Here is a 22,529-nt window from a genome sequence, read left to right on the forward strand (position 1 = left end):
AGCAAAAGCCAACAGTAACAGCTGAGAGTTTTTCTTTTTCATATACCATATTTACTCTAAAGCACCATTGAATCTAATGCACACCTCAATTTTCAGAACCTTGAAATAAAAAAAAAGGAATTGCTGGTGAATGTAAATGTGCTGTCAAATCTAGTGCACCTTGATTTTTGCAACGTAATTTAGCCAAAAAACGTGAGCATTAGATTCAAGTAAATACGGTACATATGTATTTCTGGGCATGCTCATCACCCCTCAACATTTAAAGTTTCAGCAAATAAATTACTTAAAAGTACATTTTTCCAAACAAAAATAAACTAGTTTTATTTTTGGATTGCTTATCTCGGGGGAATATATTTGGACAGCTGTGTCCCAGCCTCCCTTTCTCCTCAGTGTGCTCTTTGGCTCCTTTCCACCTTCGTTTAGTTCCTGGTCCCCCCCTCCCCCATTTTACATCTATTTCTTAAAACCGGTTCTTATATTTTGTTTCAGCCTGGGTCTTAAGGCACATCCATTAAACCACTTCTGAAGGAAAAGAGAGATTCAAGTCTGCTCCATGTTTTTAGGAATAGGAGAAACTGTTGGCAAGTACTTCCAACCAAGGAATTTGCTTTGGAAATGGGAAACTTATTCTGGAAAAGACATAAAGAGACTCAGAAGCGGTGACACAGCCTGTTCTGGAAGGGGTAGTGTTCCTTCTTTTGAGCCTGGCTGGAGTCAGATGCTGGCAGTAGCTGGGCTTTGGCTGCTGTGTCTGTCCTGGAGAAGGCAAATCTGGCCACTTTCATCACCCATGATGTCTTGGTCATATATTTCAACTACTGTAAACCACTGTATCTTTGACAAGGGCTTTGCAGCTGGTGGAGATTTATAGAATTTCCTCTGTTCCTCTCTGTCTGTTTATAGATATCAATATAATGTCCTCCAGAAGAAATTCCCAAGGTGGTTTACATAAAAACAGGCAGAAATTCAAAATGCTTTTTTTTGGTTAGCATTGAGATGTGGTGGCAGGCAAAATGCAAGCATGTAGAATTTCTGCCTGTCATGGAACGGCTGATGACATAGAAGACCTCTCAGATAAGGAGAGGGCAAATTGTTGTTTGAGCCAGTGTGGTGTAGTGGTTAAGAGCGGTAGTCTTGTAATCTGGGGAACCGGGTTCGCGTCTCCGCTCCTCCACATGCAGCTGCTGGGTGACCTTGGGCTAGTCACACTTCTTTGAAGTCTCTCAGCCCCACTCACCTCACAGAGTGTTTGTTGTGGGGGAGGAAGGGAAAGGAGAATGTTAGCCGCTTTGAGACTCCTTAAAGGGAGTGAAAGGCGGGATATCAAATCCAAACTCTTCTTCTCTTCTTTCTTAATCAGTTCCTGATTTTTTTCTGAGCCCAGTTCAAAGTGCTGGTTATCATCTCTAGTCCCAAGTGTTGTTAAACCTGGTTATCCCGCCTGCCGTTCTGAGATCTGCTGGGTAGGCCCTGCTCCACATCCCTCCTTCCCCTCCAGCAGAAACATGGAGGGGGCCACATTATTATTATTATTATTTATTAAATTTGTATATTGCCCTTCATCCATAGACCTTGAGGCTGTTCACATGCAGGGAGGGTCTTTTTTGGCTGTGGCACCAGTGCAGACTCTGGTCCTCCTTCCTTTGGGCGCAGCCTCTCTTCTCCCTGGCCATTTCACAGACTGGTAAAGACTGTCACGCAGGTGTTCAGATCGGATTACCACTGCCATGTATTTGCCTACTGCCAGTGGTGGCCTTTTTTAATATAGTATATGTGTTTGCAGCTCTTTTTATGATGTTTCCACTGTTTTTTAATTAATAAAACAGCTTGCTGACTTCAGGAGCTTTTGGGTGAAAAGTTGCACATATAATTTACCAAATTAGCACACAAACAAAGCTTTGCCCCTTAGGAAGAGGTCTGACAGAAAGAAAGACACACCTGGCGCCAGCTGGGCAAGGGGGGGCCAGGAGGGCTAGTGTACCCAGAGAGGAAAAGAGCCCTTCCGCTGCAGCTTCTCAGGGCAGAACAGCCAAGGTCACAAAGGTGGTGCCAAAAATTGCAGACGTCCATCCAGGTCTCCAGAGTCCCCTGGGTCTGAGAGAAGAAATATTGGAGTTAAAAGCAATAAGCAAAGACATAAATTAAAGGCTCCTGGAACAGCTGAAAGGACGTGGAAACAAGTGCTTGAACTGCATTGTTGCTTGAGCTCACACCTAGAGCTTGTACAAACACAGGCCTCCAGTTCTTCCGCTGCTGGGCCAAGGAGGCTGTTTATTGTGCTGCTGCTCCTTCAGAGAATGCCAGGACTGTTCGATGTCCGCCGGCTGCAGAGGGATGGTGAAAACCAGAGACCGAACCCTGGGAGGATGGAGCTGCGGACCAAGTTTACCCCCACCGGAGAAATGATTTGCCAGGTTGGTCAGGATCGAGGGGCTAAGCCCGTAAGCATGGCTCTTCTTGTGCTGCCTAAACCTGCTTTCCTTTTCTTGTTTTGGTAACTTGGCACAGAGAAACACAAAGAGGGAGGCACAATTCAGGAAGGGTTCTATCAGTGCAAGGGAACTGCTGCATTTATGGAAAGGGACATTCTAGCACGGCTTGTGAAGAGAATGAGGACAATACCCAGTGGCAACTTCAAGCTTTGAGAAAACTGGCCCTTGCAAGGCCAGAGGAAGGAGGAGACAACGGTGTCCATATTTCAGACCACTGGACTGATGCTATAGCAAGTTAAAAGCAAACACAGTGAAATCTGTCAAGGTGGTCAAGTATCAGGGTGGGGGCATAAAGGAAAAGTCTCCAAGAGCTGTGTAAAATTTAGCTGGGCTTCAGGCAGTCCCTATGTTGGTGAATGATTGGATCTGGAATACCATACGGGTGAAGAGGAGGCATTTGTTGGTTTGGGCTTTACACATCTCTCCCAATATCTGCTCTGTTGCTTTAAATTAAGGTTGCCTGCAGGTTTCTAACTCTTTCTGCCGGTGACATAGGCAGGATTCCAAATTCAAGAGGTCACAAAGGTTGGAGTGGACGTTTCTGGCTTTATTGGGATCTCCAAAAGCTAACAGCCTGCATTGCCAAAGGATGTTGGCTCTTAGCTTTATACAGTCCAGATGAATGATTATTGCTCTGCCTGCAGTTGGTCTTCTCCAGTGTCTATTGTGGTGGACCATGGGCTGGGCTGTAGGGCACTAGTGGCTATACCCAATGTGGGAGCCACAGGGAAGTCTTCCTTGCCCTGTGCTCTCTGGCGACAAGATTTGGCTCTCAAGTTACCCTGGGACTCTTTCCCCACTCTCCAGGATGTTCCTAGTAACAAGGGCTAGGCCCTGTCATAACGGCAGGATTTCTCTCTCTCCCCGCTTTGGCTCTGCTGTGGTTGTTTATCTCTGCCCTCTCAGACAGCTCCTGTGCCCATGTGGTACCAGCCAATGCGCCAATGTGAAATGACAATGGTTGTGGGGAAGAGGACTCAGAGGGCAGGTAACATTCTGGGCTGCCACAGCCTGCTGATGGAGCTTGTGGTGACGGCAGCAGGGTTGGCTTGCCAGTACTGTACAGTGGTACCCTGGGTTACATATGCTTCAGGTTACAGACTCCGCTAACCCAGAAACAGTAGCTCGGGTTAAGTACTTTGTTTCAGGATGAGAACAGAAATCGTGCTCCAGTGGCACAGCAGCAGCAGGAGGCCCCATTAGCTAAAGTGGTGCTTCAGGTTAAGAACAGTTTCAGGTTAAGAACGGACCTCTGGAACGAATTAAGTACTTAACCCGAGATACCACTATAGTCCAATGGCAGCAGTTCCACTCATGAAAAGGCTGGAGGCTGCTGCTGGCAGGACACTTGTGGCAACCTTGGAAGACTTAATCTGGGAGTAGCTGGGAGAATGCCATGTAGATCAGACTCCCCACCCCCACATGCTGGAGCCTGTGCATTCTTTTGAGCTCCTGGTTCCCTCTCCCTGCACCCACTCTCTCTTATAAATCTCTTGCGTTCTCCCCTAGCACCAGGCCATCTTCTATTCTGCCTTCCTCCTCACCCCCCACCCTGACTGCCTTTATGGATTGGTTAAATATGAGATTAACTGGGGTAAATGTCTTCTACATGCTTACTTCCTCAGCCTCATTCTTCCCCATCTATAAAATAGGCACGTTCCCTAGAATGCCTATCTCTCCTTTAGCTGATATGCTGCACTAATACGCTGCGCTGCACTGCTGTTTGTGTTATACATGTGATCTTGTGTGCGATGTGACTTGATGTGGTGGGGTTCAGAGTAATGGGGTCTACATGCACTCTTACTTCTTGCTTCATGTGGGACCTAGGTGACATATCTGTTTTGTGGGTTGGGGGGGCTGGAATTCTCTGCAAGGCTTTGAAGCAGCACAGCTTTTTTGAGTCCATTGTTGTTTAGTCGTTTAGTTGTGTCCGACTCTTTGTGACCCCCTGGACCAGAGCACGCCAGGCACTCCTGTCTTCCACTGCCTCCCGTAGTTGGGTCAAACTCATGCTGGTAGCTTCGAGAACACTGTCCCACCATCTCATCCTGTCGTCCCCTTCTCCTTGTGCCCTTCATCTTTCCCAACATCAGGGTCTTTTCCAGGGAGTCTTCTCTTCTCATGAGGTAGCCAAAGTATTGGAGCCTCAGCTTCACGATCTGTCCTGCCAGTGAGCACTCAGGGCTGATTTCCTTCAGAATGGAGAGGTTTGATCTTTTTGCAGTCCATGGGACTCTCAAGAGTCTCCTCCAGCACCAGAATTCAAAAGCATCCATTCTTTGGCGATCAGCCTTCTTTATGGTCCAGCTCTCACTTCCAAACATCACTACTGGGAAAACCATAGCTTTTACTATACGGACCTTTGTTGGCAAGGTGATGTCTCTACTTTTTTTTTTTTTTTTTAAATATTTATTGGTATTTTCAAAAAACACACAACAAACAAAGACAAACAAAATAAAAACAACACAAAAAAGCATATTCGAAACTAAACAGAAAAATAAAAAAAACACATACAGTTTCTGATACTTATTTTCCTCAACCTTGTTTCTCAGACCTCCTCACACCTCCCCTTCTTGTATTCCAATTTAAATTGTCAATTCAGCAAGTCCTTAATTTATTTCTTCACCTTAACTTAAACATTTATTCTAACATACTGTTATTTTACTTTACTTCTTTTTTCCATTTCCTCCATTTATTTTTAACAGCCTTATTTTCACTTAATTTAAAAAAAGAAAAAAGAAAAAAACCAATTTCACCTTATTAAAATTACACATCAATACTTATACCTCATTAATTTATTCTTAAACCTTTTTCCTAAGGTCGACCAAAGTTTCCCTTCCACGGTTTACCCAATTTCCTTACCACTAACAAAATATAAAACAAACAAAGCAATGCAAATTATCCTTATGTACCCTTTGGATTCCCAACCTCCACCCACCCTTCTCCCGGTTCCAGTCCCCAACCAATATCCATCAGTCTTTATATTATTTATTTAGCCTGGAGATCTCAGGTCCGAGGCCCTTATGTCTCTCTCAGTTCCTTTCTGCCGGTCTCTTTGATAGACCTTGATGTTAAGCCCCAGGTCTCGGAGGGGCTCCGGCCCAACAGAATCAATGTTGCTTCTAGCCAGTCCTCCATACTTAAAAGCAAAAGCAAAGCCTATGGGGTATTCCAACTCTTGTTTCAAATTTCTTTCAAATCCAAATGTCCCCACAGCTCCAGCTTCCACCTTCAACAAATTTATAATCCTCAGGTCTTCAGATCTCCTCAAAAGAGGATCTCTCCATTTTCCAAATTCCCAATCAAACCAGGCTTTCCGCATCCAGTTTTTATTGTCCTTTTTTATCATCATGTCAGGCCTCATATTGTAGCTCTCCTTTGACTCCTGCAAACCTCCATCTCCTCCTTCGTTTTCTTCAAAAAGAACATATTGCTCCATCGTGTCTACGCTTTCGGTTTCATTTATTTGTTCAGTTGAATAGGCTTCCTGTTTCAAATCCTTATCAGACTCCAAGCTGTTGTTTACTGTCCAGTGTAATAGCGATACCTCTGTAGACAAAGCATCGTACTCATCTTGTAAGTTTCCCAAGAGAACCAGTGCTCTGTCCAATTCTGCTTGGAATTTAGACACTCCAGCCATTTTTGTAATGTAGTATCCTTGTTACCCCTCTAGGGGGATTTAATTCCTTGATCTTCCTTTCAGCTCAAAAACCAAAAGTCCAGTTATTTTGTATCAACCTTATTTTCAACAAGTTATCCCGAATAAACCAGCAAAAACAGCAGAAACAATGTTCTCTTTTTCCAGCTGACAACTAGCTGACTAGCAGCTCACTTGACAGCTGTCAAAATCTTCCATGCAACAGGCTTTCTCATCGGACGTTCCCGGGTCTAGGGGGGGGTGTAGTTTCAGCTCCCAAAATTCTTTTTATCCTCCAGAATATCTTCTTATAATGTCCAAACCGTGAGGTCAGGATCTTTTGTTAAAAAAAGCGAGAAACAGATTCTCTCGACCTTAGCTGCCCAGTCCTTTGCTTTAAGTTGTTTACAAAGAGGGGGGGGTGGACTTCCTTTTTAGCCCCTTCCCGCTCGTTCCAAATCCAAGATAAGAAATTTTTTAAAGTTCCAATCTCCGTATTACTCACGGGTTGATGTTTTAGGATCCAATCACTCTTAGAAGAAGTTGGCGCTCTCTGTCAATGGCTTGCGGCTTCACTCCGTAGACGAGGGAGTACTCTCAGCACCACGCCTTACCCTGCCTCCGTTCCGAAGCCTTTAAAAAGGCTCCGTCGCGGATTGGGTGGGCGCAAATGGTGCCCGCCGAGTCTCTGTGTTCACAGGCATCCGCGCCTGTGATTTTAAGGGTCCCCGCTTCGCCGCAGCGGCCAGACCCAGACGCTACGGAGCCGATTCCCTCCGGAGCTCGGAGGGAATCCGCCATTAAACAGTGGCACCAACCCGGAAGTCCGTGATGTCTCTACTTTTTAAGAGTTCATTAGGTGCAACTGTTGGTGACTTTGGGGGGGGAGAGAGAAATCCTTACCAGGTCAGCAACACAGAATTTACCTCTTAGCTGAAGTGCTGCGGATAGCTCTGACATGGACCCACAGACAGTTTTCTACTACTGTATTCTGAATACGGCACTCGAGATTCTTGGGGAATAAGAGCTGTGTAGTTTGAAGAGCCTGCCATTGTGAGCATAAATGCACTTAGAACTTTTAAATATCCTGTCTCCAGATGCTTCAAAATAAGGAACTTGAAATATTTTATTACTAAAAGAACCCTCTGCTGCTCTATTAGCTGCCAACAGCTCACTTGGGAGCATCTGAAAACAGGCAAGACTCAACCCTATCAGAAGCCTGTCAGCTATCCTTATGTTGGAAGCTGTCTTATCCTAAGATGGATTGTTAGTCCTTCCAGTGCAGTACTCTCCTTGCCCTCGCTATCTTCCATCATTGTTAGAAATCTGCAGAGCTTCAGGCAAAGTGAGCAAATAGGTGTTACAAGGTGCTCCCTTACAGACTAAAGCTGCATCTGCCCCAGCACTGGGCACATTAACTGGCAGCAACTCTCCAGACAGGTGTCTCTTACAGTTCTGTTACCCGAGACCTTTCATTGGAGAAGTCCGAGCCTTAACCCACAACCTTTTACAAACTGTGGACTTGCCAACTGCCAGAGCCTGACACATTGTAAACTGGTCAGATTTGCAAGCAGGGCTGGGCTCAAATGAACCACAAGGCAAAGGCAAAGACTGCTGGTGGCAGGGAACTGCAAAAGGCAATTTTTGCAAGGGAGTTCACCCTTCCACTTTGCCCCTGAGTATAGTGTATGTGCTGTGCAACGCGCAGCATATGGCTAAATCCCACCGAAAGTCTCCTTGGGGCTTCTGCATGGCAGAGCCCTCATCTATTTGCTCTCCTTGCAGTGGGCACCTGGGAAGGGCTGCAGCGAATTGCAACGCTCTCCTGCTTTCTTCATGTCAGCAGAGCAGATCCCAAGCTCTCTTCCTCCTCCAAGAGTTGACAAATGTTAGAACGTGTATTTAAAAGTCACCGCCAGCATTAAAGGCCTGGCCTTTCCGCCGCTTGCCGTGCCCCGGAGAGGCAACAAGGACGAGGCTCCTCTGGAAAGAGCTGGCCGGCCCAAAGCGGGGCGAGGCAGGCCGGGGCGCACGCAGGAGGCCTTCGCCCGGATCCCTCTCACTGCGCAGGGAGCCACCTCGGACCCGCGCAGGCCTCGCTCAGCGCTGCGCACTCGGACGGGCAGCAGCGGCGGCTCTGCAGGGCGGGTGTCAGGCGCAAGCGCCGCCGAGAGCCCCTCCAGCTCCCGGGGGGCGAGGCTGGGCCACCATCCCAGGGCCCCTCGAGGGCGACCGAGGCGGGGAAACGCCTCACATTGCGAGGCGGCGGAGGAAGTTCCCTCAGGGGCACGGAGACACCCCGTCCTGAGGTCGCTTCTCGCGCGCGCGCTCCTTTCCCGCGCAAAGGGGCCCGCGGGGGCGGGGGAGCAGAGAGGGTCGCGCAGGCGCGGAGGGGCGTGGCCAGGCCGCTCTCCTGCCCTCCCGCCCCCCTCAGGAGGGCCCGAGCCAGGCCGGCCCGCGAGCCCCGCCGCGCAGGCGCATTCCGCCCTTGCCACGGCTCCGCCCGGCCCGTGACGGGAGCCCCAATTGCCGCCGCCGCCGCCGCCGCCGATCCGACCGAGCGGCTGGAGCGACCGTCGCCGACGGGGCACGAGGAGGGCGCGGCGGAGCGGAGCGGGAGGGCCAGGCGGCAGCAGCTCACTCAGCAAGGTAGGCCAGGAGGGAGGGAGCGGCGAGGCGGAGGACAGACCTCTGAGCATGGGCAGAGCGCCTATCCCGCCGCCCGCTGGACTGGGTCTCCCACGGGGGCGAAGGCAGCCTGGCGGAGCTGCGGGACCTTCTCGCGTGCGGCGACCCCCGGAGGGGCTGAGGGGGCGGGGCTCCTCTCCCGCCCGCAGCCCCGCCTCCTCCGACCCTGAGGAGCTAGGTCTCCACGTGCAGAGGAGTCGTCCCGTGTCCCTTGTGAATGCGGCCCCTCCCCGGTGGGCCCCCCGCGGCGAGGGCTGGGCCGGTGTCCCGGGGGGCGGCGGGTCTCCCTTTCTCCCGAGGAGGCCCCGCTCTGGCGCTGCCGGCAACAACTTCGCTTCACCGCCGGAGTTGGCTGCGCCGGAGCAGGAGGGAGGCGGCTGCCCCGGGGCGGGGCGGATCTGCGAGGGCGCCGCCGCCGCCGCCGCCCGAAAGCGGAAGGGCATCTGGGCTGCCCGCGGCGAAGCGTGGCTCTTGCTCCTCAGCCGAATCCGTCTGCTGCCAGCCAGCCGCTTCCTCGCTCTCCCGGAGGGAAGGCGGGGAAACTGAGGCACAGGGGGATGGTGGCTCTGGAGAAGCAGGTCATGGCACGGCATGCCCACTTGCTGCCATCCGCTCCACCCCCCACCCCCGTCCTGTATGCCAGGCAGCAGCTACACGTGAATACGCCCCACTCAGAGCTCAGGTGTGAAGCCCACCTCCCTCCTGGGTGCAGCAGGGGCCTCTGGCTGTGTTAAAAGACAAGGCAAGGCAACCTGGCAGATTCAGCCTCAACTGGACTTTCTCCTGGGTTGCCACTCAGGCTGCCTTCTGGATCAGGCCCATGGCCCATCCGGTCCAGCACCTTCTCCCAACCAGATGCCTGTGGGAAACAGGCAAGCGGCACTCTGCTCCCATCATATTATACTCCCATGTTTAACTTTCCACTGGGCAAGTCACTTTAATAATATTTCTTTTTTTTTTTTTAAAAAAGCCTCATTATAAGTGATTCCAAAGTAACATGCTTTTCAAAAGCCAAGCCGTGGACCTCCTACTTTTGAAAACTTTGATATCTCTATGGTAGTTTTTGTTATGTGAATGGAGCCAAGGACCCTCTGGGTGGGTTACATGGATCCGCTGGGGTCCACGAACCACCAATTGGGAACCACTCATATATAGTATAAATATGTATAAGCAGTATATAACAGTGTATGGGAACATCACATCCCAGATGCAGGCCAGGAGGATTCCTGTACTGTGTTATGTTTTTGTGTTTCTTTGATTATCTCGGGACTCAACTCCAGGCGAGGTCCCCTAATGGGCAGGTATATCCTGCTGACCAGGCTTGCAGTTATGTTGTTGAGGGAGTGGAGATTCATCTACTCGTGTGTGTGTGTGTGTGTGTGTGTGTGTGTGTGGCTTTCCAAGTGCCTGGTGAGAGAGTTGGGGTCGCTGTTCAGTGCAGTGGGAGTGAGGGTGAGGGTCTGCCAGAAGGGATGAAACCTCCGGTGACCTTGGGAAGGAAAATGAGTTGGACTCTGCCACCTTTGTATGGGTGTCTTGCAACTTATGTCTCTGTCAAGGTTGTTAGCAGGCCGAGCCCTTGGAGTGAATTTGGCATTAATTAAAAGTGACCTGAGGTCAGCAAATCCACAGCTGCAAGGGCAGGCGGGATGCTTACTTAGTGGACGTCCTGGGAGAGGGGAAGGTATTCTTGCTCTGCTCAGGGTTTAGGCGTGTACATTTTCATATTCAGTTTTCCATTCCAGTGCTTGGTGATTGCAGGGAAACCCCGTGGCCTTAGGAGGAGTCACACAGACACACTCTCCCCCCTTCCCCAGGGTTTTGACCCGGCTTACAGAAGTGGCTGCTGGGTCAGGGAAGCTGGACTCTGAGCGGAAAGTCAAGAACTGCCCCAAAGGGGATTTTTTTGTTCTCAGGGTGGGCTACCTAATCTTTCTGGGCTGAGCTGCTGGGCTCTTATTTCCTGTTGCTTATGAGTGTTCTGGAAGCTCTTAGTCACAACCAGCATTGCCAAGAGTGGCTTGATGCAAAGAGGAAAGGAAGCATAGCAGGTGACCTCTGCAGAGGCTGCTTGAAGGTCTCCTGGCTCCCAGTTGCAGCGCAGTGGAACGGAGGGTTGGGGGGTCTCAGCCAAGGAGGTGTGATAAGGGCATGGCAGTCTGTGTCTGCCTGAGAAGCTCTTAGACATGGGTTCTCTCCACCTCGCCCCTGCCCATTTGTACCTTGGATAAGTGGATGAGATCTGAAGAGTCCCCGTCCCCCCCAGAAATTGGGTGCCATGGAGGAGAGCAGTATTGGTTCCCGATCGCAGCTTTTAAATTCACTGCACTTAAAAAAACCCTTATCTTACATTTGTGAGTTGGGCTGGGAAAAAACCCCATATGTCAGGTTGCCAGAACATTTGCAGATTGGATGCTGGTGCCAGCTTGCAGGTCTGAAGCCTCTGCCAGCCTGATGCAGAGCTGGTACCTAAACTACCATGGCTGGGTTCTTGGGATGTGATGGAGGGGAGCAGAGCAATGGAACTCTTTTCTCAGGCCTGTCCGGAAGTGCTGGGAGAAGTGGATTCTGCTTTCTGTGGTGCCTCTGAGGGAGGGGCACCTGGGTGCAGCGCTGCTGCTGCTGAGAGAGGAAGGCCTTGTCCACTTCCGTGGTGCTCATGGATGATCCCAGGAGGACTTTGGAGCTGTGACTCTTTGCTAGTGAGACACAGCGGGAGGGACTGTCTCAGCTGCAGCCTGTTCTGCTGTGGTTCCAGCAGGAAGCCTTTGCTGCTCCAGGAGAGTGGAGTCCTGGCTGGATGTTCTGGGTGGGCTTCCTTCGCCAGCAGTGGCTGATGCTGCTGGTGCGGTGCAGTCAGTTCTGAGCCGTTCTTTGTGCAGGAAAAATGCATTTTGTTGGCCAGACTTGGTGTCCCCGAAATCATGCCTGCCGTGCACATTCTGAGCCTTTGTTTCCCTGGCCAGCTTGGTTTAATAACATAAGAGCAAGCTTACAATGCCTCTAACTCGCTTAGCTGCAGCCTGGCTAATTTCCTGGCTTCTGTCGTTTGAACAGGCAGCGCTGGCTGCCGATGGGGCCAGTTGAGCAGCTTCTGGGTGGAAGCCCTTATCCTGTTGACAGGTAAAGGGCTTCCATGGGGCCTCCCCGCATCCTGGAGCCAGCCCCTCCCCTCGCCTCCCCAGAGGGCCTGGCAGGAGTCCTGCCTGGTGGCTTTTCCAAGGGAGTGGATTATTGGTTTTAGATTGAACTGCCTTTTATATCCTGGGCTGTGTGCTTTGCTCCCACACCACCTGCTGCATCTCAGGTCCTTCTCGGCTTCTTGGTGGCCTTTGGCTGGGCCTGGGCAGAGCTTTCACTCCTGAAAAGCACAGGGCTTCCTTTCTCCTCCCTCCTGCCCCCTCGCCCCGCCAAGAGCCTCCTGCTCCCCTGCCATTTTGAAGGTGGGGGGGGGGATGACCACTTTTGGAGCCCTTTGGATCAATTCTCTTTCCTCTCTTCACTTGTCTGAGTCTCACCCAATGAAGAACCACTGAGAGATCCCTGAGACAATGCCAGAACAAAGTGTTAGCACTTCATACAAGAGGGAGGGTGATGTTCTAATCCTGGAAAGAGGCTGGTGCGTATTCAGATGCGGTTCTGCAGGTCTCTCTGCCCTCCCAGCCTCCCTTCCTCCCCAGGTTAAACAGATGGAGCCTAACATTTATTTGCATCCTTGTCTAGTGCTTGTCACAACAGAGCCAAAATCTCCCACAAGGAGGGGCAGCCCGCTGGCTGGTTGTACACAAAGCTTGGTGAACACTCCCTTCCTTGAACTCAGGTGCTTTTTCATTCATCCTGCTCTTCCTTCAGTAAGCGTGTGTGCGACCAGGCAGAGGCTTATCCTATTCTCACAACAATCCTGTGGAGCAGATTAGACTGAGAGCAGGCGCCTGGTTCATGTTCACCTGGGTGCGTGGGGATTCAATTCAGAGTGCTTCAGCCTTCAGGCCCATCTCTCTCTATGCAGGATGTGCAAGGCAGAGTCCTCTCTCCTACTTTTCTTTCCCACTGATTCCGCCCCCCTCCCTGCAACTGAGCAAGTGGGAAGTAAAATGGGAAAGCAATTCCTTGTAAGCAAGTGGAAGGTGATGCGTGTTGGGGCAAAAAAATAATAATCTAAATTTCACATCTACACTTCCGGCGTCTGAACTGGCAGTGACTGACCAGCAATGAAACCTTGGGACACAGCAAATAGCTCTATGAAGATGTTGACCCAGTGTACAGCAGCAGCAGCCGTGAACAAGGCAAATGCCATGCCTGGGCCATTAGGAAAGAGATTGAAAATGAAACTCCCGCTTTCACAGTAACATTAGGCAGAACATTTGGAATATGGTGTACAGTTCTGGTTGCCCTGCCTTAAAAAGGGTCTTTTCAAGCCTGAAAGGGTTCAGAAGAAGGCAGCCAAACACATTTGGTGGAGAACGGTGGAGTTTATTATGGATAACTTTTATTATGCACACAGTCCTGGAAATGAGGGACCAAAGGTATCTGCCAACTTGTGGATAGTGCAACAAATGATCCCCTGTGTTTTGTTTTTTGCCTTCTGTCACAAAGCAATATGCTCCTGCGGTAAGGGAAGTGCTAGCCTCTCATTGGGGTCTCCAAAGCTGAAGGCCAGGGGGGTGTTTTGTTGTGAAATGCCGTGGGCTCAAACTGTGCTGTGCAGGACTGCAGGTAATAACAATGAACAGTGATTTTAAAAGGAGAGGGGGGCACCAAAATGAACAGGGTGTGTGTGGAGAGACTCCTCTATCAGGGCAGGTTACAACTTTGGGGGGCCTTTTTGGTTTAGGTAAGTGAGTGAGGCAGGACATGATGGGGCGTTTTGCATATTGGCAAAAGAGGTTTTTCTCCCCCCTGGTACAAGGACTTGTGGACATCCAGTGAATTGGGGAAGACAAAAGAAAGTCCTTCACAAGCCACATGGTTAACCTGTGGAACTCACTCCTGCAGGAGGCAGGGGTAGCCACCAATGTGGGGGGCTTTAAAAGAGGCTTGGACAGATGCATGGAGGAGGAGGAGGAGGAGGAGGCTATCAATGTCTACTAGCCAGGAGGGCTGTGTTCTTCCTCCACGGTCAGAGGCAGTGATGCTTCTGAACACCAGTTGCTAGAAATTGCGGGAGGGGAGAGGGTTTTGTGCTTGGATCCTGCTTGCGGGCTTCCCGCAATGGGCATCTGGTTGGCCCCCTATGAGAGCAGTTTGTTGGACTAGGTGGGCTGTTGGCCTGGCCCAGCAGACTCTCCTTCTGTTCTTATCCTCTGGTGCCTTTGAGAAGCAAAACAAGACATTGTTTGCTCCAGGTGATAATCATGAATATGCTGCAAACTGAAGGTGCCTGAATGTGTCTTTCCCCTCACCATGCCCAGGAAGGTTGCTGGGATCCCTGTGTGTGCTCTGTCAAGAGCAAGCCCTCCAGCTGGCTTGAGTGGCTCCTTAGGAAGTCGCCTGTCCCTGGCTGGCCTTGCCCCCCTCTCCCCCCAGCTTGTGGGATGAGAATGCGGCATGTCAGAGAGAGAAGGACCATCTGCCCTCTGGGGTGGGGCTTGGACCCACATCTGTGGGTTGTTTGCTGGGAGTGGCAGCTGAAGGGGGCATGGGAAATTCCTGGGTGGGGTGGGGGTGGGGCTGAAGTCCTCTGGAACAAGAGCACTTGAGACACTTTTATATTTGGCAAGGGAGATTCTTCTGCTGAGAGAGAAAGAAGGTTCTTGAGGGGAAAGGCTGCTAAGAATAGAAATCATTTACATACAGGGCATAAAACATTCCAGGCTTTTCCAAATCCCAGCCTTTTCCCGGCCTGCAACTCAGTGCAGCCCTGGGAATTTGGTCCCACTTACTGCCTTGGAGTTTGAATTGTAGGGATTCAGGGCTTGGGACCTGTGAGGCTGGTGGGTTCCTGTGCTCTTCCCTGGACAAAGGAGGTTTCCAGCTTTCCCCACCCAGGCCCTTCTCCCTGCATGTGGGGATGGCAGGAAGAACCAGCAGCTGCGTCTTGTTCCAGGCACTCAGGGCTCTGGGAGCACGAAAGCCTCCCTCCTGACATTTTGTCCCTGGGTGCTTCCTGCTCTCCTCTCATTGCCAGCATTGTGTTGCGGAGGGCCCTGCGCTCTTTCTTTCCTCCCTTGCTCCTCTCCCCTACTTGGGTCCCGTGCAAGAGAGGAATTTCAGCAAGACTCTCCACACGCTGGCATTGCCACTCCTCCCCACTGTGGAAAGTAGGACTGAAGTCAGCTCTCTCCCTCTTTCCCACCCTCGCCAGATCTCGACACAAACTGCATTCCATTCATTCCATGGGCCTGACTTGTGTGGAGGGGGGGCTTGCCATGACAGGCTGGAAGCAGAGCTGCCATCTCAGTCTGCAGCCCAGGCAGGGCCTGCCCCCCCCCCGCCTTGCCCCATAACGCTTCCTGGAGAAGGCGCTGCAGGATTGCCCCACTCTCCAGCGCCTCTGTAAGGACAGCGGCAAAGGTGCAGGTGGCTGTTGCAATTGTGGGTCCAGCCTCTGGGATCAGAAGTGTCCGTAGCTCCCTGAGCCTTTCATGTGTGTATATATTGTGGGTGTAAAGCATATCTGTAGTGTCGGGGTGCAGGATTAGAAACTCAGGTAGATAAGCTTATCGCCAAATGGCACCTTGAATCTAGGCTATGGTCAGTGTGAGAAACTGGGATAGGGAAGCTAGGAGCCAAATGGTTTCTGAGACCTGGGTTGTGGGTGTTAAAACAGAATGTCTAGTCACCACTGGGGGGGTCAACAACACTGTTAATGCATGTTTAATTTGATGTTGACAATATAAATATTGGTACCATACTTGAGTTTTCAAAACACTCTACTCTATTGTTAAATTCCTCAATCTATTGTCTATTTTTAACGTCTGCTTCAGGGCTTCAAAGCAACTACATTTCAGGAATCCTGGAGTGTCATCCAGGCGCAAAAATGGCACCCAGACTTTTTGAGGTGCTCGCAAATGGAGAATCTTTAGGCGCAAAATGCGCCTGGTGCTCTGCTACCATATTTTTCGCTCCATAGGGCGCACCGGACCATAGGGCGCACCTAGTTTTTAGGGGGGGAATAAGAGGGGGAATTATTTTTCCCCCCCAGCCGCGGCTTCCCCCGACCCCAGCCCCCAGAACAGGCTGCTATCCACAAGCCTTCTGAGCGCAGCAGGAGTACCTGCCGGCTCCAAAGGCTTGCGGGTAGCTGCCTGAAGCCCGGGGAGCTCAGCGCTGCGCTCCCCGGGCTTTAGGCTTTAGGCTGCTCTCTGCAAGCCTTCGGAGCCTGGCGGGAACTCCTGCTGCGCTCAGAAGGCTTGCGGATAGCTGCCTGAAGCCTGGAGAGTGAGAGGGGTCGTGCGCACCGACCCCTCTCGCTCTCCAGGCTTCAGCGAAAGCCTGCATTCGCTCCATAGGACACACACACATTTCCCCTTCATTTTTGGAGGGGGAAAAGTGCGTCCTATAGAGCGAAAAATACGGTAATTTCAAACCCTGGTTACAGTCACCACAATGCACTGTCCAGTTGCCTTTTCCCCCAATGAAGTTTATTATAGCAACAAGACGTCGCCACAGATTGGCAGGCTGGCTGGCATGCAGCAACGTCTTTTGATGCGTGAGCATGCAGGAACAGAAAACTGCTGCCCACCAGCCAGATGGTGGCAATGTCAGCCATGAAACCTGGCAACAAGGCATCTTCACTTGTTTGCAGTTGGACCTGGGCCAGACACGAAATGCGCCTTGCGCCTGGGGAATTTTGAACACTGCCTGAGTGTTAACGCTGGACTCTGTTAGAAACTCAGATATATACGCTAGGCGCCAAACGGCTCTTTAAACCAGGGTTACAGTCACCAAAACTAAATTCCTAGTTGCCATTTGGGCACCAGACGCCTTGAAAGTCATATTTTTCAATATGACTTTTTGGTTCCTGAAATTCATTTTGATTGTGCAGGTAAAATATCACAGATAGAATCTTAACAGGTTGCGTTGCTAGTGTGTGAAAACAGTCCAGATTCAAGGCAGGCACCTCCAGATGGTGAAGACGTTAGGTGTCATCCTGGCGCCCAGGCGTCTTCACTTGGTCACAAGTGGCCGATAGCCAGGGGCAAAATGCGCTCAGCGCCTGGCAAGTTTTGAATGCTGGTTGGACTACAGTTCCCATCATCTTTGGCTGTGATTACATCTTTGTGTAATGTGAGATGGGGGGACACGCAAGCAGAATCGGAAGGGGACCTGGTTTTATTTGGCCAGACAGAGCTGGCAGCAAGGCAACCGAACAGCTCAGCTTGGTTCTTTATCTGGAACTTAAAGTCAAGCAGACACACAATCTGAAAGGAATGATGATGGAAAGAGGCTGGCATGGTTGAGCAGAACGGCAGCCACACCCCAGCTGCTGAGGGCAGGAAGCTGCCTTGGTCAGACCTTTGGTCCCTCTGGCCGGCCGCCTGGTGGCTCTCCAGGCTGCTAGCCGCCCTGCCTGGGACGCCGCTGGGCCTGGACCTTTTGCACGGCAAGCAGACGCTTCCCGCCGAGCTGGGTTGAGTAAGAAAAGCCCCTGCAGGACTTGGTGGTGCTTGTTCTGAGGAGGTTTCAGCATTTCAGAGTTCATGAGACGGCAGGGCAAACCTCGCCTGCCCTTGTCTGGGTAGGGCACTGCCTTGGCACTCTGGTCCCCAGAGACGTGTTTGTTCTGCTCCGTGTGCCTTGGCTGGGATCCTGCAATAAAGAATGAGTCACGAGTGTTTGGCCAGCAGCACCAATAAGGGGAGCCTTCCTAGGAATTTGGAGAGCTCTCACTTCACGGGCAGGTGCTGAGCCGTCACAGGTTGTGGAGAGAGAGACAGAGGGAGGGAGGGGAACTCCTCCAAACTTTAGGGTGTGCAAAGGTGCCGTCTCCGCAGAGAAGCAGCAGGAAGAGCCAGGAGGGCCTGGGTGAGCCATCCATGTTTGCTTACCGGAAGAGGAAAAGGCGAGGAGGGTGGGATCTGGGCTGTTTCACGGTGCGTTTTCCACACCCATCTGCTGGGAGAGGTTGGGGGCGTCCTCCTTGGCTCCCCTGACTGTTCCCCATGGGATGAACATTTCTGTAGCTTATTGTTTATTCACTTTATTACCTGCTCTTTAAAAGAGGATTAGACAGACAGCCTTAAAGGAGGATTAGAGGAATACAAGGGGGTAAAGGCTATGGATGGCTGTGCTCTTCCTCCACAGAGGGAGGCAGCAGTGCTTCGCCTGAGTCCTCCTGGCTAGAAACCTTGGCAGGGGAGGGCTCTTGCTCTCAGGGCCTCTTTCCCATTGGGGCATCCAGCTGGATGGGCCACCGCCCTGGTCCAGCAGGCTCTTGTGTTCTTCTAAGGCCCCAGGGTGGGTTGCAATAATTTAAAACACAAGATTAAAAACAGAGTAAAACAAATTACAATCACAAGAATAGGCCGGGTTCTAAAAATACGCATCTCGAGTGTTAAAGGCCAGGGTGCAGAGGTGCATCTTCAGCACACTGTACGATGAAGGCGCCAGATATCTGCACCTCTGCGGGGAGGGAGCAAGGGAAGCTGGCCACCCACCTCAGTATTATCTGCACTGACTGGTAACCGTGACACCGTCACTAGTGCTTCAGGCAGGACTCCCTCTCCCAGCCCTCCCTGGAGATGCCTCTGGGGGCAGAACCTGGTGCCTTCTGCATGCAGGACAGGTCCTCTCCCCCTGGGCCACGTCCCTCCCTAAGGGGGCTGGCACAGAGAATGCCTTTTTCCAGGCCCCCCCCCAACATCCAAGGGCAGTGGAGTTACCAAGAAGGCCCCCCCCCCCCGATCTTACTCCTCCCCAAGAGGGTCAGGAGGGCTGGAGGTGGCCTCTCAGAGGCCTGAATCACCGCTTCAAACGCCATGCAAACCCCTTGAATGGAGCCTGGAAATGACCTGGCGATCAGGCAATTTGAAGGGTGGCTTATTTTGGCCCCCTGGTCCCACCCAGCCCCCAGTAGAGCCCCTTCTCCCCATGGCTGCTCTTGGGGAAGGAGGTCCTCAGGGGCCACAGGAAGGGGAGTAGGAGCAGCTGCTGCGTTTTGCCACCTCCCTGCCTCCTCCACAGGCTTTCCCGTTCCCTTAATTCCCAGGGGCCTTGTGTGGGAATCGGCAGCAAATCAATAATTGGCCCTGGTCTGTCAGTGGCATCCCCCAGCTGCCTCCCAGCTGCCTGCCTGCCTCTGCTCCTCCAGGAGTCCACAATGGCTCCGGGGAGCCCCTTGGAGCAGCAGGATCTGGACCTCGTTGTCGTTCCTTTCAGCAAGTAGCCAGAGAAGCAGAGAAGCCCGAGCCTTCCTGGGGCGCCCCTCCCTGGGCGTGAGGCTGGGGGTGGCACGACCATGCTGCCCCCCTCTGTGTTGGGGCCTGTGTCTGGAGCTGAACAAACAAGCCATTAAGCGCCTCCTGGGGCTCAGCGTCAGGCATCAACAGGGCAGGCGGCGTGCTCAGCGCCTGGGCTCAGAGCTGGGACGTTGTGCCAACCTGCCAGGAACCACGAGGGACGCCTGATCAGCGCTCTCTGTTCATTGTCAGGGCCCCCCCAGGACGGGTTTGGGCGAGGGCTTTTTCCCTTCCAATTAATTAGTTCTCGCAGACTGGCTCTCAGCAGCAGCAGCAGCAGCTGGGACTGCTCTTTTGTACAGGGTTGCAGGTACTGAGTCCCTGTCAGGAAAAAGGGTGACCTGTTGTTGGGGGGCAACTGGTCCTCCTCCTCTGCCCCACTGGGGCCCCAGGAGGACTCCCCTGGCCCCAGTGCTCTGTGGGAGAGGCGTCCTCTTTCAACTTTTACTGGGAGTGAGGTGTGTGTGTGTGTGTGGTGGAGAGGGAGGGTTGGCTCTGCCATTGGGGACCTTTGGCATGTGGAGCAGGTGTGGAAGAGGCCCAAGGGAAAGACGTCAGGAAGCATCCTGGCTTTGCAGGGGGTCAGAGCAAGGTGCTGAGCCCTAGACAAAAGCATTGCTGAGCGGGAGGAAAAGAGAGCCGCCGCCTCAGTGCCCTTGAATCTGTGCAAAGCGAAGAGGCTGCTGAAAAGTGGCCAGTTCCTCCCTCCTGGACAGATCCTGCCTCTCTCTCTGTGTGTGTTTGTGTTGCAGCAGCAAAGCTGCTCTGCTGCTCTCCTCAGTTCCCCTCCCAAACTGCCAGGCACCCAGTGCAAATCTGCCCTTATACAGTCATTTCCTATTCTTAGAAGCTTTTCCCTGGGATTGTGCTGGGGGAGTCATCCAGAGGAAATCCTGTTTCCTCCGTTAAAAAATGGAGGGCTGCAAGCGGCACTTCTCTCACTTCCTATCTGGTGTCCCCGAGGGGACCCTGGATGGAGGGGGCAGGCCCTGCCCGTCCTCCCCACCTTACGTCCTTTGCAGCAGCCTCCACAGAGCAGCCAGGTAGCAGACTTGCTTTTGGACTTTGGGCAGAGGAGCAGAGCCTTCTCAACGGTGGGGAGGCCCCATCTGCAGGGCATTCTTGCCCCATTGCTGCGGCTCAGGACCAGGGCCTGGATCAGCCCAATGCCTCAAGTGGGGCAGGGGGGGCGCAGGAGGGGACCCCAGAGTCTTTCCGCTCCCCTGAGCCTCTTGAGGGAGGAGGCATTTCCAGCAGCGGAGGATTCCAGCAACCGCAGGCTCTGGACACTGAACTTTCCCAGTGAAAACATATTTTCTCCTTAAAAGGAAAATGACGGTCTGGCTGCTGGGAGGAGGAGAGGCTTTGGCTGAGCAGAATCCAGCTCTTTCTCCTCAGTGCCACATCTGGCAGGACAGGGAGAAGCTCCGCAGGCGACTGGGCTGAGCCGGGGGTCTGCCTGGCTGCTGGGGGTGGCAAGGGGGATCAAGGCACAACAACAAAGCAGGGTCCGGTGCAAGGGGCACCAATCTGACATTTTGTTCCGCGTGGGCTCTGGACCCCACCACCCGCCTGTCCCCGGTCTTCTTCACCCTGAGGGCCTTTTGGCACCAGATGCTGTGCTCCTCTGTTGTATATGGAAGTGGGGCTGACTTTGATCTGGATGCCTACCCACAGGCCTCAGGGAACTGGGCAGCTGAGAGCCAGCAAACCCCTTTGACTGGCCTGTTTGGGGCGCTTCTCCTCCCAAAGCTCCCTGTGGAGAGACGCTCTGCCTCCACTCGCTGCCTGTACCTGGGAGGGAGGCCCAGGGTGACTGAGGGGCTCCTGCTCACCCTCCCGGGGGCTGCCTGGCTGCCTTTGGCCACATGGGAGGCTGTCCCGCCCCACCTAAGGGTGCCATCCCTCCCTTCCCTTGTGGCCTCCATTTCTCAAGCAGCTGTGGGGTTAGGATACAAAGGGCTTATCCTGGCAAAGCAGTGGGGGGACGGACAACCAGTTGACCGATTGATCTCTCAGGTGTGACCGTGGCAGTCCTGCGTTGGGACAGACAGACAGACAGACAAGGATCCCAAGGCCCTTCTGCGCCTTCTGAATCCTGCCCTTTGTGGCCTGCAACATGAGATGCTTGGCTGGTGGCACAGCTGGCAGAGCCTCGCCCCCTCGCCCAGCCCAGGGAGAGACTCCACCTGGCCCCTTCCAGGCCTGCTGGGAAACAGGTGCTTATCAACTGTGAGTAGAGCAAGTCTGGCCAGGTAGGCCGGGATCCAACCGCTGCCAAGGGGAGCCATGCAGCTGTCCGTCCCCGTCCTCCTCCAGGCAAAGAAGAGACTGCTGAAGAAGACCCCTCAGTTGCCTTTGCTGCCCTTGCCCCCCCCCCACTGTTTCCCAGAGGCTTGGCCATGTGGAGATCCAGAGGAGGTTGGGCCGTGTGACGGCGCAGCAGAAGAGCCAGCACAGCCCCCCATCTGGAAGCCCCCATGCAAATTCCTGTTGGCAGGGTGGGCCCCAGATCTCCCCCAGCCTCTCGTACTTTGGGTGTGATGCTCACAGGGTGTTGTTGCCCAGAGGGCCAAGATGTAGGAAAGTATGTGCAGGACATTGTGGACTTTGGGGGAAGAAGGCAGCAAAGGGTCAATCGTTGCCTTTTGGTGGGTTGCCTCACAGAAGTCTTCGAAATGTGCCAGGCACCTTTTGCTCCTGCTGCGGGTCAGTTTGCAACTACGTGGAGATTTCTGGGTGCCCAGAATTCAAGGTGCCATTAGCCCCTAGCTTATATATCTGCGTTTCTCACAGTGGCCTGGTGGCCGCCTGCTCCTCCCTCCTGGGCTACCTTGGCTGGGCATCTCCCCATTGCCGTCCTCCTCTGGGAGCCAAGCTGGGCCCGCCATCCTCCCTCCCTCCCTCCCCCCTCCTTGTGGCTTTTTATGAGGAGTGCTGGGCTCTGGCCCAACTTTCCCAGCCACTTGGATTCCTTTTCTCTCCCTCTTGCCTGCTGAGAGGGAACTATTCATCCAAGGCAGCCGGCAGAGGCTTTTGCTGCAGCTTGTGATTTAGGGTGTGCCCACTCGCCTGCCCGCCTGCCTCTGCTGCCCATTGCTCACCGTGGAGCCAGGAGGGGGGCTCCTGCAGTGGCGGCTACTGCTGCTGGCGATGAGGGAAGGCCTTCTGGAGGGCCCAGGGCGATGCTGCCGGGAGGACAGAGGCGGCAGAGAGTAGAGGCAACCTCCTTTGGATCCCTGCTTTGAGAAGCGAGGCCCGTGACTCTGGCCAGGGGCAGCCATGAAGTTCAGGGCTGTGGTAAGGCTCTTC

At 52.8% G+C, this 22,529-nt stretch overlaps 1 protein-coding gene and 1 long non-coding RNA gene across 5 annotated transcripts in view; one reads left to right on the top strand and one right to left on the bottom strand.

Moving 5' to 3' along the window:
• Positions 1-1,786: 1,786 nt before the first annotated feature.
• Positions 1,787-8,484, bottom strand: LOC310750208. Of its 2 annotated transcripts, none has more exons than XR_014541969.1 (3): positions 7,922-8,484; positions 7,056-7,174; positions 1,787-2,094 (listed from the first exon to the last, which is right to left on the bottom strand). It is a non-coding gene; the product is annotated as an uncharacterized lncRNA (long non-coding RNA). The 2 variants fall into 2 exon arrangements; XR_014541970.1 differs by having other exon boundaries at positions 8,384-8,481.
• The window catches only part of MYO1C (myosin IC), a 39,668-nt gene continuing 19,310 nt past the window's right edge, over positions 2,172-22,529 (top strand). Inside the window, exon 1 of one of the 3 annotated variants that reach the window (XM_083587470.1) lies at positions 2,172-2,414. In XM_083587470.1, the coding sequence (XP_083443596.1) occupies positions 2,298-2,414 (117 nt within the window). In that variant the 5' untranslated portion in view covers positions 2,172-2,297. Of the gene's footprint in view, positions 2,415-8,507; positions 8,779-22,168; positions 22,518-22,529 lie in introns of those variants that run through there. The other 2 variants (XM_083587472.1, XM_083587471.1) reach the window with 2 other exon arrangements.

The sequence above is a fragment of the Podarcis filfolensis genome (genome assembly GCF_964270895.1).
Source record: "Podarcis filfolensis genome assembly, chromosome: 15".
Lineage (NCBI taxonomy): Eukaryota > Metazoa > Chordata > Lepidosauria > Squamata > Lacertidae > Podarcis > Podarcis filfolensis.